Here is a 14,129-nt window from a genome sequence, read left to right on the forward strand (position 1 = left end):
CACCCCCTGAGCCGCTTCCTTTCACTGGAGCCCAGGGTAAGTGCTTGAGAGTGAGTGTGTCTTCTAGGAACCCCCGGGTTCGCAGCAACCTCCTGTCTCACCTGCATGAATGGAGTCCCTGCTGATCGTCACAGCCGATGTCGTGGGAGTTATTCCCGGACCGGAGTTCCAGGCTGGTGAGCACAGTGTGGGGCTGGGACCCCTGGCTCCTCGGAGGGAACTCTGCAGCTGAGACGCCCCAGTTCTCAACTGCACACGTGGTGTGGAGCCAACCCACTTCGCATCTCTGATCTTCCCACGTGGTGACTGGCTTGTTCTTTATGTCCTTAGTTATAGGACATAACTGCTCGAAGGGGTTCTCTGGATTGATTGTTTTACAATTTAGTTGTCACTTTGATGTGGCCGTGGGAGAAGATGACCACGGCGTTTACCTACTCTGCCATCTTAACCGAAACTCCTGCTCCTGATTAGTGATTGAGCATCTTCCCATGTGTCTGGCGGCCATCTATAAGTCCTCTTTGGAGAAATGTCCGTTCAAATATTCTGCCTATTTTTAAATCAGATTGGTTAGATGTTTTTTAATGTTGAGCTGTGTGAGTTCTTTGTATGTTTTTGATATTAAACCCTTATAGAACCTATATAAAGGATACATGGACAACAACTGAGAAGGGTGGAAATGGGAGGGAGGGGGGAGGATGGGGGGGGGATGGGATGGGAGTAATAGAAAACTGTACTTGAAAAATAATTAAATAAAAAAATTGGAAAAAAAAAGACAAAAAATAAATAAATAAATAAAANCCATCTTAACCGAAACTCCTGCTCCTGATTAGTGATTGAGCATCTTCGCATGTGTCTGGCGGCCATCTATAAGTCCTCTTTGGAGAAATGTCCGTTCAAATATTCTGCCTATTTTTAAATCAGATTGGTTAGATGTTTTTTTAATGTTGAGCTGTGTGAGTTCTTTGTATGCTTTTGATATTAAACCCTTATAGAACCTATATAAAGGATACATGGACAACAACTGAGAAGGGTGGAAATGGGAGGGAGGGGGGAGGATGGGGGGTGGGATGGGATGGGAGTAATAGAAAACTGTACTTGAAAAATAATTAAATAAAAAAATTGAAAAAAAAAAGACAAAAAATAAATAAATAAAAATAAACCCTTATAGGATATATCATTTGCAAATATATTCTCCTGCTTAGTAGATGGCCATTTTTTTAACCCTCAGTATTTTTAAAATAATTTTATTTATTTTATTTTTTAGAGAGAGGGGAAGGGAGGGAGACAGAGAGGGAGAGAAACAACAATGTGTGGTTGCCTCTCACATGTCCCCTACTAGGAACCTGGCCTGCAACCCAGGCATGTACCCTGAGTGGGAATTGAACTGGCAACACTTTGGTTTGCAGGCTGGCACTCAACCCACTGAGCCACAGCAGCCAGGAATAGATGGCCTTTTTGTTTTGTTGATGGTTCCCTTCGAGGTGCATAAGCTTTTTAGTTTGATATCTCATTTATTTTTTCTTTTTTAGTCTTTGCCCAGGAAGACATATCCAAAAAATAAATATTGCTAAGACCAATGTCAAAGAATTTACTGCCTCTGCTTTCTTCTAGAAGTTTTATAATTTTACATCTTACATTTAAGTCTTTGATCCATTTTGTTTACATTTTATATATGATGTAACAAAATGATCTAATTTCATTTGTTTGTATTTACTCAACAAGGTTTTCCCAACCTGTTATTGAAACAACTTTCCTTACACTATTGGGTTTTCTTACCTCCTTTGTCATACATTAACTGACTATATAAGTGTGGGGTTTGTTTCTTTTCTTTTTTCCGTTCCGTTGATACACATCTGTTTTTACTTCGGTGGAATGCTGTGTTGATTACTGTAGCTGTGTAGTACAGTTTTGTATCAGGGAGTGTGATACCTCCAACTGTGTTCTTTCTGAAGATTGCTTTGGCTATTCAGGGATTTTTTGTGATTCATATAAACTTTTGGACTATTCTAGTCCTGTGGGAAAATGTCTTTGGTATTTGATAGGTATTTCATTAAATCTGTGGACTGCTTTGGGAATTTTAATTATATGTTAATTCTTTTCACCCATGAGCATGGTGTAGCCTTTCATTTATTTGTGTCTTCAATTCCTATACTCAATGTCTTATCATCTCTAAGTACATGTATGTTACCTCAATTAAATTTATTTCTAGGTATTTTATTCTTTAAAAAAATTTTTTAATGACTTTATTTATTTTTAGAGAGAGGGAAGGGAGGTAGAGAGGGAGAAAAACATGAATGTGTGGTTGCCTCTCATGCACCCTTCAATGCGGACCTGGCCCACAACCCAGGCATGTGCCCTGACTAGGAATCGAACTAGTGAACCATTTGGTTCGCAGGCTGGTGCTCAACCCACTGAATATAAATGGGATTTTTTTGTCTTTTCTGAGTGTATTTGTATATTAAATTGCAACTGATTTTTGAATATTAATTTTGTATTGTTACTTTACTGAGTTTATTTACCAGTTACACTAGTTTTTGGTGAACTCTTTAGGGTTATCTATATATATATAATGTCATCTGCAAACAATCAGTTTTATTTTTCCCATTCCAATTTGGATGCCTTTTCTTTTTCTCATGATTGCTATGGCTTGGACTTCCGTTATTATGTTGGATAAAGTGGTTTATCATGTTCATTGACTTGCAGGTATTGAGCCCATCTTGCGTTCTAAGAAAAACCTCACTTAACCATGGTGTATGATCTCTTTAATGTATTGATAAATTTGGTTTGCTACTTATTAAAGATTTTTGCATCTATGTTTATCAGGGATATTGGCCTATAATTTTTTCTTTCTTTTTTTTTTGTAGTGTCTTTGTCTGGCTTTGGCATCAGGGTAATGCTGACTTTGGGTATTCTTAGGTGACTAAGCAACTTTGTGGGGATGCCCAAGGAAAAATGGCCTGTAGGGTGTGAAGCAGTTCTAGAGGGGTACCCACCACATTTACCTTATCTGGAGGCACGCATACAACGACTGGGTTTCCCCAGATGTTCATTCAGACTACAGATCTCAAAGTAAAGACAGGAAATCATGCCTCTAAGGCCAACAAGTCCCATGAAGAATCATCAGTCTCCCATTAATACTAAGATGGCCAAAATGAGGATCTTTTGATCTTTCTAAATTAGGTTTCATGTGCACAATTAGAAAGAGCTGACTATAAAATTTGGCAGTGTGAACAGAAAATGTCTCTTGAAGTTTCAAAGAGAATTTAAATAAATGGATCAACCTATGTTTAGATATCAACCCAATTTTTGAGGTATTATAAGTGTTTACCCTTATTTTTTTATAATTTTATTTATTTATTTTCAATTGTATTTACCTTTAGAAAGGAAGGAAGAAGAGAAATATCAATGTATGGTTGCTTCTCGTGCATCCCCTGCTGGGAACTGGCCTGCAACCCAGGCATGTGCCCTGACTGGGAATCAAACTGTGATACTTTGGTTCGCAGGCCTGTGCTCAATCCACTGAGCTACACCAGCGTTTGCCCTTATTTTAAAAGGGGGAAGGTCATTTGGAACTTGACTCGTCAAGAACATAAATTATAAAATGTCTTCCAAACACAATTTGGATCCAACTGTTCTCTTTGTGTCCGTTTATATCTGCATGTTGTAAGTGAAATAATTTTCTACCTGCAGATGATATTGTGAAAATTAATTTAAAGGCAAGCACTTGTAAGGATTAAGTATTCTAAAATATAAAAATTAATACAAATGCCTTTTCAAGGTTAAATGATCTAAAATTAATCTTTAGTAAATAAAAATCAGTTTAAATTTTTGGTTTAAGTAGAACAAATGTCTTTTAAGTCATTAATATTAAATATAACATTTATATTTTACCCAGGTTTTACAAAAATAAGCCGATGTTAATAATTGACTTTGATATCTCTGAAATGTTCCTAGAGGTTATGAAAATGTCCAATATAAAGAATGTAATTGCTTCTTAGTTTGCATTAGAAACTGAGGTTTTTAGGGTTATATCAATATATGTAGAAATAAGTTTGCAATATTCCAGGATCTCTGAAACCTCTCAAAAGATGTCTTTTATGTTGAATTTCATGGGGAGCACTGTAAACTGAGTGATAAAGCAATTGCATGGAGTGCACTGTACGGGCAACGACAGTGGCGAGTTAGGCAATCAGGACTGAGAAACCCAAGATAGCGGCCTGGTTCCTCCATGGACCCCTGGCTCAGCAAATTTTGGTTTTTGCATTCCTTCCTGCACCACAGTGCATTTAAATTGCCTTAAATTAGAGGAAGGAACTTACGAGCTGAGATTATTGGAAGAAGACATCTTATACCACGGGCAAGGCTTGATAGAGCCGCTTTAAGGAAATGCCAAGTGGGTAATTAATCCCTTCCTCTCACAAAACACTCCCAGAAGACAAGGACTTCAGGTATTAGTTTTTGGAAAGAAAATTAGAGACTCTGCAACTTCATTGGAAGGGACCTTATCAGATGTCTAACAGCAGCTGAGCACCCACCCTGGTCTCTGCCCCTCAACGACTCTTTTAGGGGAGATGCCCCTCACATCAGAGGCAGACAGCCACCCCAAGGCATCAGCAAGGCCTGTACACCTATGGATCATTGTTGAACTCAAAATCAATTTTGCCTGATTGTCTTTACCTTTTCAATAATGAAGCCAGGCCAAATCGTAATCTTAAAACCAATCCTGACCCAAATATATAAAGTAATTTCATTCCTAAACCTAATTGAGCACTAATCCTAACATCACACCTAACCTCAACCCTGTACCTAACCCTAAATAAACATAACCATAATCCTAACCTAAAATTTATACCTCACTCTAACACTATTGTAACCCTATGTATGCCTAGTTTGTAACCTCAAACCTAACTCTAACCATAAGCCTAACCTAAATACTAATCTTAAATACTATACATAACCTCAACCCGAACCCTAAACCTTTAGTTAACCTCAACCCTAAACTTAACCTTAAGCCTAAACCTAAGTGTATCTCCCTCTGTACTCAGAAGAGATTGACATCTCGACTCATCATTGAAGGCCTTGATTTAAACCTACGTAACGGTACCTTTACTGTTTTGCTGGATAATCTGGATAATCGGCCTGAACTGGCTCCCCCCTCCCCCAACATCTTTGTTTTGGTTTCAGCTCAAGACGAACCCTAAGGTGATGACTTGGGCTATTACAGGGAGCTACTCAGTTTCCCCTCTCATGTTTCTGTACGGGAGATATACATGTTATTAAACTTGTTTTTCTCCTGCTAATCCGTCTTTATTACAGGAGAGCCTCAGCCAAAACCCTAGTTGAGGGAAATCGTTTTCCTCCCCCACGCAAGCAATGGAGCCCAAGTCAACAACAGAAGGGAATGCACGTCCACCTGTGGGAGAAAAACAGGTTCTGCCGAAAGAGACCTCCCAGGGAAACCGGATCACGAATTCCAAACTGTGAAGGTCACCTGTGAAGATCACGGTGGGTGGTTGGGCCTCAGGCACACAACTTCTTTATTTTTATTATTTTTTAATCCTCACCTGAGGATATATTTGTTGATTTGAGAAAGGGAAAAACCAGCAACCTAGGTATGTGCCCTAACCAGGAATTGAACCTGCAACCTTTTAATGTACAGGACAGCGCTCCAGCCAACGGAGCCAACCCAGCCAGGGCACAAGTTTCCAGTAAGAGGTTTTTATCTTTGCCTGAAGCAAGCCCTGCCCATTGTTTTCATGCATCCAGGTCAACACGCCTTTGGAATAAGCATCACTGCCCTCAGCAGAGCATGTAAGCATGTTAACTCCCCTGTAATCCAACCCCTGCCTTGCTTTCTCTCACCTTTCACTTCATCTTCCTTACCTTCCCTCTCAACTCTAATCGCAGAAAAGAAGCTGCAAAACAGATGCTCCAGGTGCAGTTGAGATCTTAAGTAAACAAACCCACACGAAGCTGTGGAGGAATCTTAACTGGTACAGCGCTAAGTAAAAGCATCCTGTACAAAGAGGCTATATACCGTACGGCCTCATTTTCGACGTTCTGGAAAAGGCAAAACTAGAGATGGCAAATCACGGTGTGCGGGGTGGAAGTGCTGCCCCACAGGATACTTTGGTGAGGGCACCTGCCATTGTGCGCTTATGAAAACCCAGTTTTTCACAGCCCAAAGGGTAAATCATAATCTATTCACATTAAGTTATTTAGGATGTGGGAATATCACAGAATGGAATACAGAGTGTGTCAAAGAACGTGACTATATTAGAAATACGTGGGAAAAACCTCACTGTAGGTGGAAGAGGCAAATGTTACTGACCTATGTAACTGAAAACAAACAGAATCTTAGACTAAATCAACACGTACTGTACGTACACAGACTCTATTTTATAAAGTTATTTCCCTCGAGGGAGGTTTGCGGCTCTAAAACCGCTCTCTCCATAACCCGGAGTGCAGCGGCAAATGAAATCAGCAGCAGGTACAAGGAGCCAGGTCTCTCACTTGTCGGAGTGACAGGCTACAGAAGAACGCTGGGGGCAGGGGGCAGGGCCCACTCGACAGGCAGCCGGGCTGGAGACAGTGGCAGAAGTTCATCTTTAGCTGAATGGCAGCTCCCCGTAGGAACCTTTATATAATCAGGTGTGCACACACAGGTCGGAACACACGCTGCGTTTCCCTGCACAGTCAGCTGAGCACACTGAGGCCCACGTGATGTTAACTTTTTGATACCATTCGGTAGTAAAAGGAACCGGAGCCCTTGGAAGAGATGGCCGATTAAAGGCTTGGCTGTTCCTGTTGCTTGGCCTGCTGGCTTCACCAACTACTCCAACACCTGAGCTCAGCTGAGCATCCGACCAGGAAGGGTCGCCCCCTTCGCTGTCCTCGGAATGGCTGGAAGAACGGAGATGCTGATAACATTCGCTGAGCAAATGCCCTATTTTACATATACATTACATTTTACAAATAGCATTTATCCAGATCTCTTGGTCCCTTCCCTAACCCAGCAAAAGAAGGGGTACTGAGGAAGCTCTACTCACAATGCAGGGTCCCCCATTCAAACATTAGGGCCACCGTGGCCAATCCCAGACCCCTTGTCCAGTGCACAGGAGGTTGGCTTCATAGAACCCCTCTGTGAACCAGCCCACGGCACCTGGAGCCAGTCCAAACCATCCCAGGTGAGGGTCCTGCCAGGGACCTACCGACCCACACAGCCCGAGGCCCAGCTGCAGGCACGCATGGGCCCACCTGAGCAGCTTCCAGCCTCAGGAGTTGGAAACTGGGTACCCATAGTGGTTGCGGTCGGCCTCGCCTAGGGTCAGGGTCAGTGACAGGCTGGGCTTCCGTTCCAGCTCCTCCTCTTCCACGCAGCGCTGTGGGGGCCGGGTTTTGAAGAAGTCAGAGATGTAGCGAACCTGGATGAGGAAAGAAGGCAAAAGCTGGCTGGGCGGGAGTAGGGGGTGGGACCCAGGTGGGGGATGGGAGCTCCGGGAAGGAGGTGGTGGGGGGGGAGGGGTGGTAGAACCCAGGAGGGGGTGGTATTGTGGGAGGGGGCAGTGAGAAAAGCAGAGCCTGGAATGGGAACACTGGGTTCTTAGGGAGCAAACAGGAGTAGGAGGACTGGGGACCTGGAAAAGGAAGAAAGGGGAAGAGGATCTCAGGAGCTCACAGTGAGGCCGGCCACCAGGGCACCCTGCAGGAGGCCCACGAGGACATCACTCCAGTGGTGTTTGTGGTCAGATACCCGGGTGTAGCCCACATAGAGGGCGAAGGCCACCAGGAAGAACTGCACTGTGGGCCGCAGCAGCCGTGCCCACTTCCAGCAGAGCCGCGCCTGCACATAGAGCTGGGGGCCAGAGGGCGGCCATGAGCCCAGGAGCCTGCCAGGCTCCCCCCATGGCCAATGCACAGACGGTAGCTCTGAGGCCGACAGCACAGAACCAGGAGACCTATGGCCTCTGGTATTTGTGGACACACGACATACCCGGACCAATCACCTCCTCTACCCACCCTGCTTTACAGACGCAGAAACTGAGGCCCAGCGAAGGGGCCACAGTCTCACACCAAGCGAGGAACAGAAAAACCAACTCACCGCCAAGAACATCATGCAGTACATCCCAAAGGAGGAGTGTCCGGAGTAGAAAGACAACCTAATGAAGGAGAGGGCAGAAGCATTAGCAGGGCTGTGTGGTGGGCAGAGCTCAGGAGCCCAGACCGGACAGCTCCCTCGGCCTCTCCACCTTCACCACCCCCTGGTCCCCGGTTCCCGGCCCCCTTCTGCAGAGCCTCCCACAACCCAAGGGTGCATTTTACATGGAAGCATAGCTGGCATTAGACATAATGAGAGCCCCAAAAGGGGAGGACAGAGGACAGAAGATATAAAGGAGAAACTAAGACATTCCCAGAGAAACAAAGATCCCGATAACTCAACGCCCATACACCTGCCCCACAAGAAATGCTGACGGGCGTCTCTCAGGAGAAAGGAAGAATGCTGGACAGAAACTCCAATCCACACAAAGACACAGAAAACACCAGTAAAGGCAGTTCCAGAATATAAAAACGTCAGTAGCAATGTATTTTTGGTTTATAGTTCCTGTTTTTCCTGTACGATTAAAGAAACAACTGCACGTGTGCAAACTGTAAACTAGACTCACTGTGCTGACCATTTCCCAGCAAACACAGCTGTCAGTTAATGAACCACATCGTGCACCTAGAACCATTACAGTTACCACAGGTCAACTTACAGAACTGTGTAAGATAATATAAATCTACATTGATAGCACACGACGTATAAAGATATAATGTATGATAATAACCTCAAAGGGGGTGTGCGATATAGCATATACATTATATATCTGCAAACATTCTGCCTAAGAAATAACTATTTAACAGAAGGAAGGAATGGAGATATTAAAAAACAACGCAAAACAAAAAAAATATACATGTGAATAACAAATTATAGAAGTCTTTCCTTATCAGGATTCCTTATCAGGAATCATATTAATGTGAATGTATTAAATTCTCTAAAAGGCCAAAATTGGAGAATGAATTTTTAAAATATTCAATTTTATGATGTACATACAGACTCACTTTTTTTAACAACTTATTTTTTTAATTTATTTAATTATTGTTCAAGTAGTTTTCTGTCTTATACTCCCATCCCAGCCCACCCCCCCAACAGACTCACTTTAGATTCTAAGACATAAATAGGTTGAAAATAAAAAAAGAAAAAAGAAAAAAAACCCATGCAAACAGTAATCAAAAGTCAGCCAGAGTGGCTATGCCATACTGCTATCAGGCAAAACAGACATTAAGACAAAAAAAAAAGTTAGAAGAGTCCTGGCTGGTGTGGCTCAGTGGATTAAACACCTGCCTGCGAACCAAAGGGTCGCCAGTTCAATTCTCAGTCAAAGCACGTGTGTGGGGTGCGGGCCAGGACCCCAGTAAAGGGTGCGTGAGAGGCAACCACATGTTGATGTTTCTCTCCCTCCCTTCCCCTCTAAAAATAAATAAAATCTTTTTTAAAACTGTGTGGAGAAAGAAAGGACATTACATAGTGATAAAAAGGTCAATCAATCAAGAAGATACAACAATCACAAAGATATATGCACCTAACAAGGGAGCCCCAAAATACATGAAGCAAAAATTAACAAAAGCTACAATACGGGTGACCTTTAAGACATTAACGTCAAGCAAGAAAGGCCACAAAAGACATGATTCCATGTATACAAAGCATCCAAAATAGGTAAATCCAGAGAGACAGAAAGTAGGTGGGTGGTTGCCCAGGGCTGGGCAGAGGGGAGAGGGCTGGTGGGTACGGAGTCCTTTTCAGTGTGATGAACGTATTCTGTAGTCAGACAGGGGAGAGGGCTGCACAGCATAGTGGATGCACTAAAAATTGATGGGTTGTTCGCATTAAAATGGTTATTCAGTGAATTTACACGATGTGAATTTTATTTCAAGTTTTTAAAAAGAAAAATAAGGAAGTCAACTAAGTGAAAACTTTATCAGTAGATAGTGAGAAGACAGAACAAAAGCACGAGAGCAGGACCTGAAATTCAGGGGAGGTGGGTCACCCCCTCCCAACACTGACTGCTCTGCTCCAGGGCTTGACACCCCTGGCCCCACCATGCCCCCATCTGTGGGACCCAAGGCCACAGGCACCACCCAGCCAACTCCCACCCTGTCTTCTGCCCATTGAGGTACCTCTTTACCCTGCTCCATCTGGCAATTCATTCTTCAATATTTAGCTCCTGAGGGTCTGTCTCCAGGCCCCACTCTCCCCCAGGAGTGGGACCGTCTGCAGCTTGGGATCCCCCAGCACCACCCAGAGCGAAGGCTGCTAATCCAGTACCCACCTGGACTCCGTAACATTGGCAGGGCTTCCCCTGCACACCTCCACCTGCACATAGACGGAGCAGTTCACACGGCTCCAATCAGGGTCACACACTGCCAGGAAGTTGGGCCGCAGCCGGCCGATCATGTACTTGGCCAGGTCTGTCAGGGACTGGCTCACTGCAGCCCCAAACAGGAATGTCCCCAGGACCTTGTAGACGGCAGCCACGTAGTTGTTAAAGTCGGAGCGGGAATAGAGGCGGTCCGTGTACACCAAGTAGGCCTCTCCAGCTGAGACCTGCAGAGTGATCAGCCAAGAAGTTCAGGGCAAAGCTGGAGTAGCACCGGCGGGGTGTCCACCAGGCACTGGCCTCCCTGAGGCCACTGGGAGACTGGGAACGCCGAAGAGGGCCCTCTTCCCCACAAATACCACCCGGGGCAGATACCTGACCCCCAGCCCTACAGGCCCCTCCTGCCTTACAAGGATGACAGTGGCGGTGATGGTGACCCCGGCCATGAGCCCGTGGGTGATGGTGTCTGGACGGTAGGGGTACCGGATGGAGTCATCACCACAGTAGAACCCTCGCTTGTACGGGGCATTCACGAGCGTCAGTATGGCGAAAGGCAGAGCGGCTGGGGGTGGGGGAGAGGAGCCATGTAACCACACATTTCTTCCCAGGCCATACAGACCAGCCTTCTTCTGGAGCTTGCACACCTGCCTCAGTCTCCCCCGTCACCCAACATTAAAGCCCTCTCGGGGTTCCCCACCACCCTCAGATGAACACCAAAGTCCCTGCCAGGCCCCCACCCCACATCTCCTACCCTCTCCCCTCACTCACTTCCCTCCAGTCTCCCTTTATGTTCCTTGAACAAACCCAGAAAGCACCCACTGCAGGACCTTTGCATGTGTTTTCTCTACCCAAAACATCTTCACCTCCCCACCAGCCTCAGCTTCACTCCCTGAGCTGTGCCACCCAAGTAACCCCTCTCCTAGAAGGAAGTTTCCATTCTTCCTGTCTCTTATCCTTGTAACTCTGTAATCACTGATACTGGATTGGATTCCCCTCTTCCACTATCTGTGAGCACCTGGGGGGCGCTGGGGTGCTCAAGGCTGAGCCCCAGGAGCTTAGATGGCATTTAATAAGCATCTGTTAAAAGAGAGGGCTTCCTGATTTTCAAGCTGAAGTGTTTGCATTCTCATTTGGCCCTGAGCCGGCCACACAGTGACCCAGGCAGACAGGCCCAGGAGCTCAGTATGAAGAAGACACATTCAGAAGCCACAGGCAAGACCAAATTAAGAAAGGTTAAGTTGCCCAGGCACTGGGGCCCTGCTGAACCAAAACCCTTCCCCCCTTCCCACAGAGGACTCCCTGCTGAAGGAGGTAAGTGCAGAGACAAACTCCAGCAGGGTGTCCTTTGCCCCAGGCAAGGCAGGTGACAAGAGTAAAAGGCTCTTGTCAAGAGTAAAAGGCTCCTGCCCTGCCTGGTGTAGCTCAGTGGATTGAGTGCGGGCCTTCGAATCACACGATCGCAGTTCGATTCCCAGTCAGGGCACATGCCTGGGCACATGCCTGGGTTGCAGGCCAGTTCCCAGCAGGGGACTCACGAGAAGCAACCATACATTGATCTCTCCTCTCCTTCTCTCCTTCCTTTCCCCTCTAAAGATAAATTAGAGAGGGGGAGGGGAAAAAAAGTAAAAGGCTCCTGAATGCCAGAGGAGGGGGACAGCAGGGCCAACTCCTCCGAAAGCCAAATTCAAGGGCCCCAGGGACTCTTTACTGAAGGTGCTGAGCACCTTTGATGCTGAGTCTGGGGAAAGACTTATTGAAGAACACAGAGGTTGGCCTCGGGCACTGGAGAGGGTTAGAAATAAAGAATAAAATAAAGAATAAGTGAATGACGAGTGGAATGGAGCAGGGCAGCTGCAGCTTTCAACAGGGACTGTAGAGTAGGCCATGGAGAAGGTGGCTTGCAGGGGATGAGGAAGTTCAGGGGAGATGTGGGGAAGAGAGCCAGGCACGGGGACCAGCCAGTGCAAAGGTCTGGAGGTGTGACCACGTCTGGGCTGTAGAAGGGAAGAAGGGCTGTGTTGGGGGTTGGAGGCTGGAGGGCATTATAAGAGTGAGACAGGCACAGGAGGGTTGGAAGCAGAGGAATGTAGCATGTATTTCACAGGATCGCTCCAGCTGCCGTGAGGGCAAGGGTGGAGGCACAGAGACCTAAAAGGAGACTCCCAAAGCTGTGTGTGTGTGTGTGTGTGTGAGAGAGAGAGAGAGAGAGAGAGAAAGAGAGAGAGAGAGAGAGAGAGTGAGTATGTGTGAGTGGGGTTCAGGGCTAGAAGGTGCTGGGAAGTCAAGTCACACAAGATGCCGGGAATGAGAGGTCAGCCTCCCAGCTCCTGTCCCCTACCCCTTCCACTGAAGACCCAGGCACCCCGAACTCAGCAGACTTTCCTGGGATTTGGGAAGGAGAGCTCAGAGCGCGCTGAAGTCGGGGCCTCACATCATCCCTCAGAGTCCTTGTCACCATTTAAAACCGAGCTGTTGTGTTGAATCTTCTAGAACAGGGAGTGTGATCTGCTTGAGCCACCAACTCCTGGCACACAACCAGCCAGCAGCAACATACAACTTAATCTCGGTTCTGCCTCCCAGGTGACCTCTCTGGGATGAAACGGGATTATTAACAGCTCACCCCTCACAGGCTGTTCAGAGGAAAAGGTCCAGTTATTTGCATGCTGCTTTGAGTCTAGTATTTGATAAATGCCACACAAATATTTAAATAAATAAAAACATAGGTGCTCAGAATATGATGCCCAGGGGTCTTCTTCCTGCCACCACCTAGCCCATCCTAATAGGGGGTCTCATCTGGGACATGGGAGGAGGGTCCATCCCTCAGCACCGAACCCTCCATCCCTCGGTCTCTCAGGCCACTCCGAGCTGGTCTGGTCTGAAACGCAAGAACCAGATGGTGGGGGGCGGGGGAATTTTGGCCAGAGGGGCCCCTCCCCCTGCCGGGGCTAGAGTTCCGAGGCCATCGCCCTCACAGCCCCAGAGCAAACACTCAGCCATTGTTCCTGGGACCCTGGGAGAGGGGAGGGGAGGGGCCTTGGGCTGCCCCCTCCTCCAACCTGGCCCGAAAAGCAGCCCAACGGGTTTGGTCCTGCCGCCCTTCAGCCCGCGGTTCACCCGCAGCCCGGGGCCCAGCTTTCTCTAGGTGTTTACCCGCTTGCGCGGGTTCAAATCCCACCGACCAGCTGTGTGCCCCGGGCCAGGCCTCAGCTCTCCCACGCCCACTGGGAAAGCCGACCCTGGGCCCGGGACGTGAAGATCCTCCCCGCGGGGACCTGTACCGCAGCCCCTGCCCCGGCCCGCCCTCACCGGGGCCGCCGCCCGCGTGAATCACCGCCCTGGTAGGGCGCGGCGGGAAGGGGGACGCGGCAGGAGTGGGGGTGCCCGCGGCCCCGGCGGCGACTTCCTGCTGCCCCGGGCGGGGGTGCCAACTCAGGCGCCGTTTATGAGCCACTCCTGAACCCGGCGCGGGCGGGGCAAACTGAGGCTAAAAGGGCTCGCTCCGGGGAAGGTGCGCCGAGGGTCCTCCCCCGGGACACCTGAGAAGGTCCCCCCAACCATCCCGGCTTCCCGCGGCTCTTACCGACCAGCACGCAGAGCAAGTCGAGCAGCACGAAGACCCACCTCCGCTCCATGCCGCCCCCGCCCTGGGCAGCTCCCGCGACCCCCGACGCCCGTCCGAGCGCGTCCCGTCGCGTCCAGGCCCGGCCACAGAGT

General features: G+C 47.4%; 1 protein-coding gene across 4 annotated transcripts; it reads right to left on the reverse strand.

Annotated features, from left to right (window-relative positions):
• Nucleotides 1-6,256: 6,256 nt before the first annotated feature.
• On the reverse strand, nucleotides 6,257-14,129 carry PLPP2 (phospholipid phosphatase 2). 4 transcript variants are annotated; one of them, XM_037042259.1, is made up of 7 exons: nucleotides 13,996-14,128; nucleotides 10,826-10,977; nucleotides 10,368-10,642; nucleotides 8,102-8,159; nucleotides 7,679-7,855; nucleotides 7,258-7,424; nucleotides 6,257-6,903 (listed from the first exon to the last, which is right to left on the reverse strand). In XM_037042259.1, exons 1-6 carry the CDS (start codon nucleotides 14,045-14,047, stop codon nucleotides 7,275-7,277), a joined length of 864 nt encoding a protein of 287 aa, XP_036898154.1. In that variant the 5' UTR covers nucleotides 14,048-14,128; the 3' UTR covers nucleotides 6,257-6,903; nucleotides 7,258-7,274. The 4 variants fall into 4 exon arrangements, with proteins under 4 accessions (XP_036898154.1, XP_036898156.1, XP_036898153.1 ...); XM_037042261.1 differs by having other exon boundaries at nucleotides 6,379-7,424; nucleotides 14,037-14,129; XM_037042258.1 differs by having other exon boundaries at nucleotides 6,379-7,424.

The sequence above is a fragment of the Sturnira hondurensis genome, unplaced genomic scaffold (genome assembly GCF_014824575.4).
Source record: "Sturnira hondurensis isolate 20B ecotype Veracruz unplaced genomic scaffold, ASM1482457v3 Scaffold0003693, whole genome shotgun sequence".
Classification (NCBI taxonomy): Eukaryota; Metazoa; Chordata; class Mammalia; order Chiroptera; family Phyllostomidae; genus Sturnira; species Sturnira hondurensis.

Excerpts from the sequence above, each read along its gene's own strand:
- PLPP2 (XM_037042259.1), bottom strand. The coding sequence starts at position 14,047 with ATGGAGCGGAGGTGGGTCTTCGTGCTGCTCGACTTGCTCTGCGTGCTG. Across the intron at positions 10,978-13,995 it reads CTTGCTCTGCGTGCTGGTCG|CCGCTCTGCCTTTCGCCATA; the intron begins GTAAGAGCCGCG and ends CCCCACCCCCAG. Across the intron at positions 7,425-7,678 it reads CCCTGGTGGCCGGCCTCACT|GTTCGCTACATCTCTGACTT; the intron begins GTGAGCTCCTGA and ends TTCCTCATCCAG.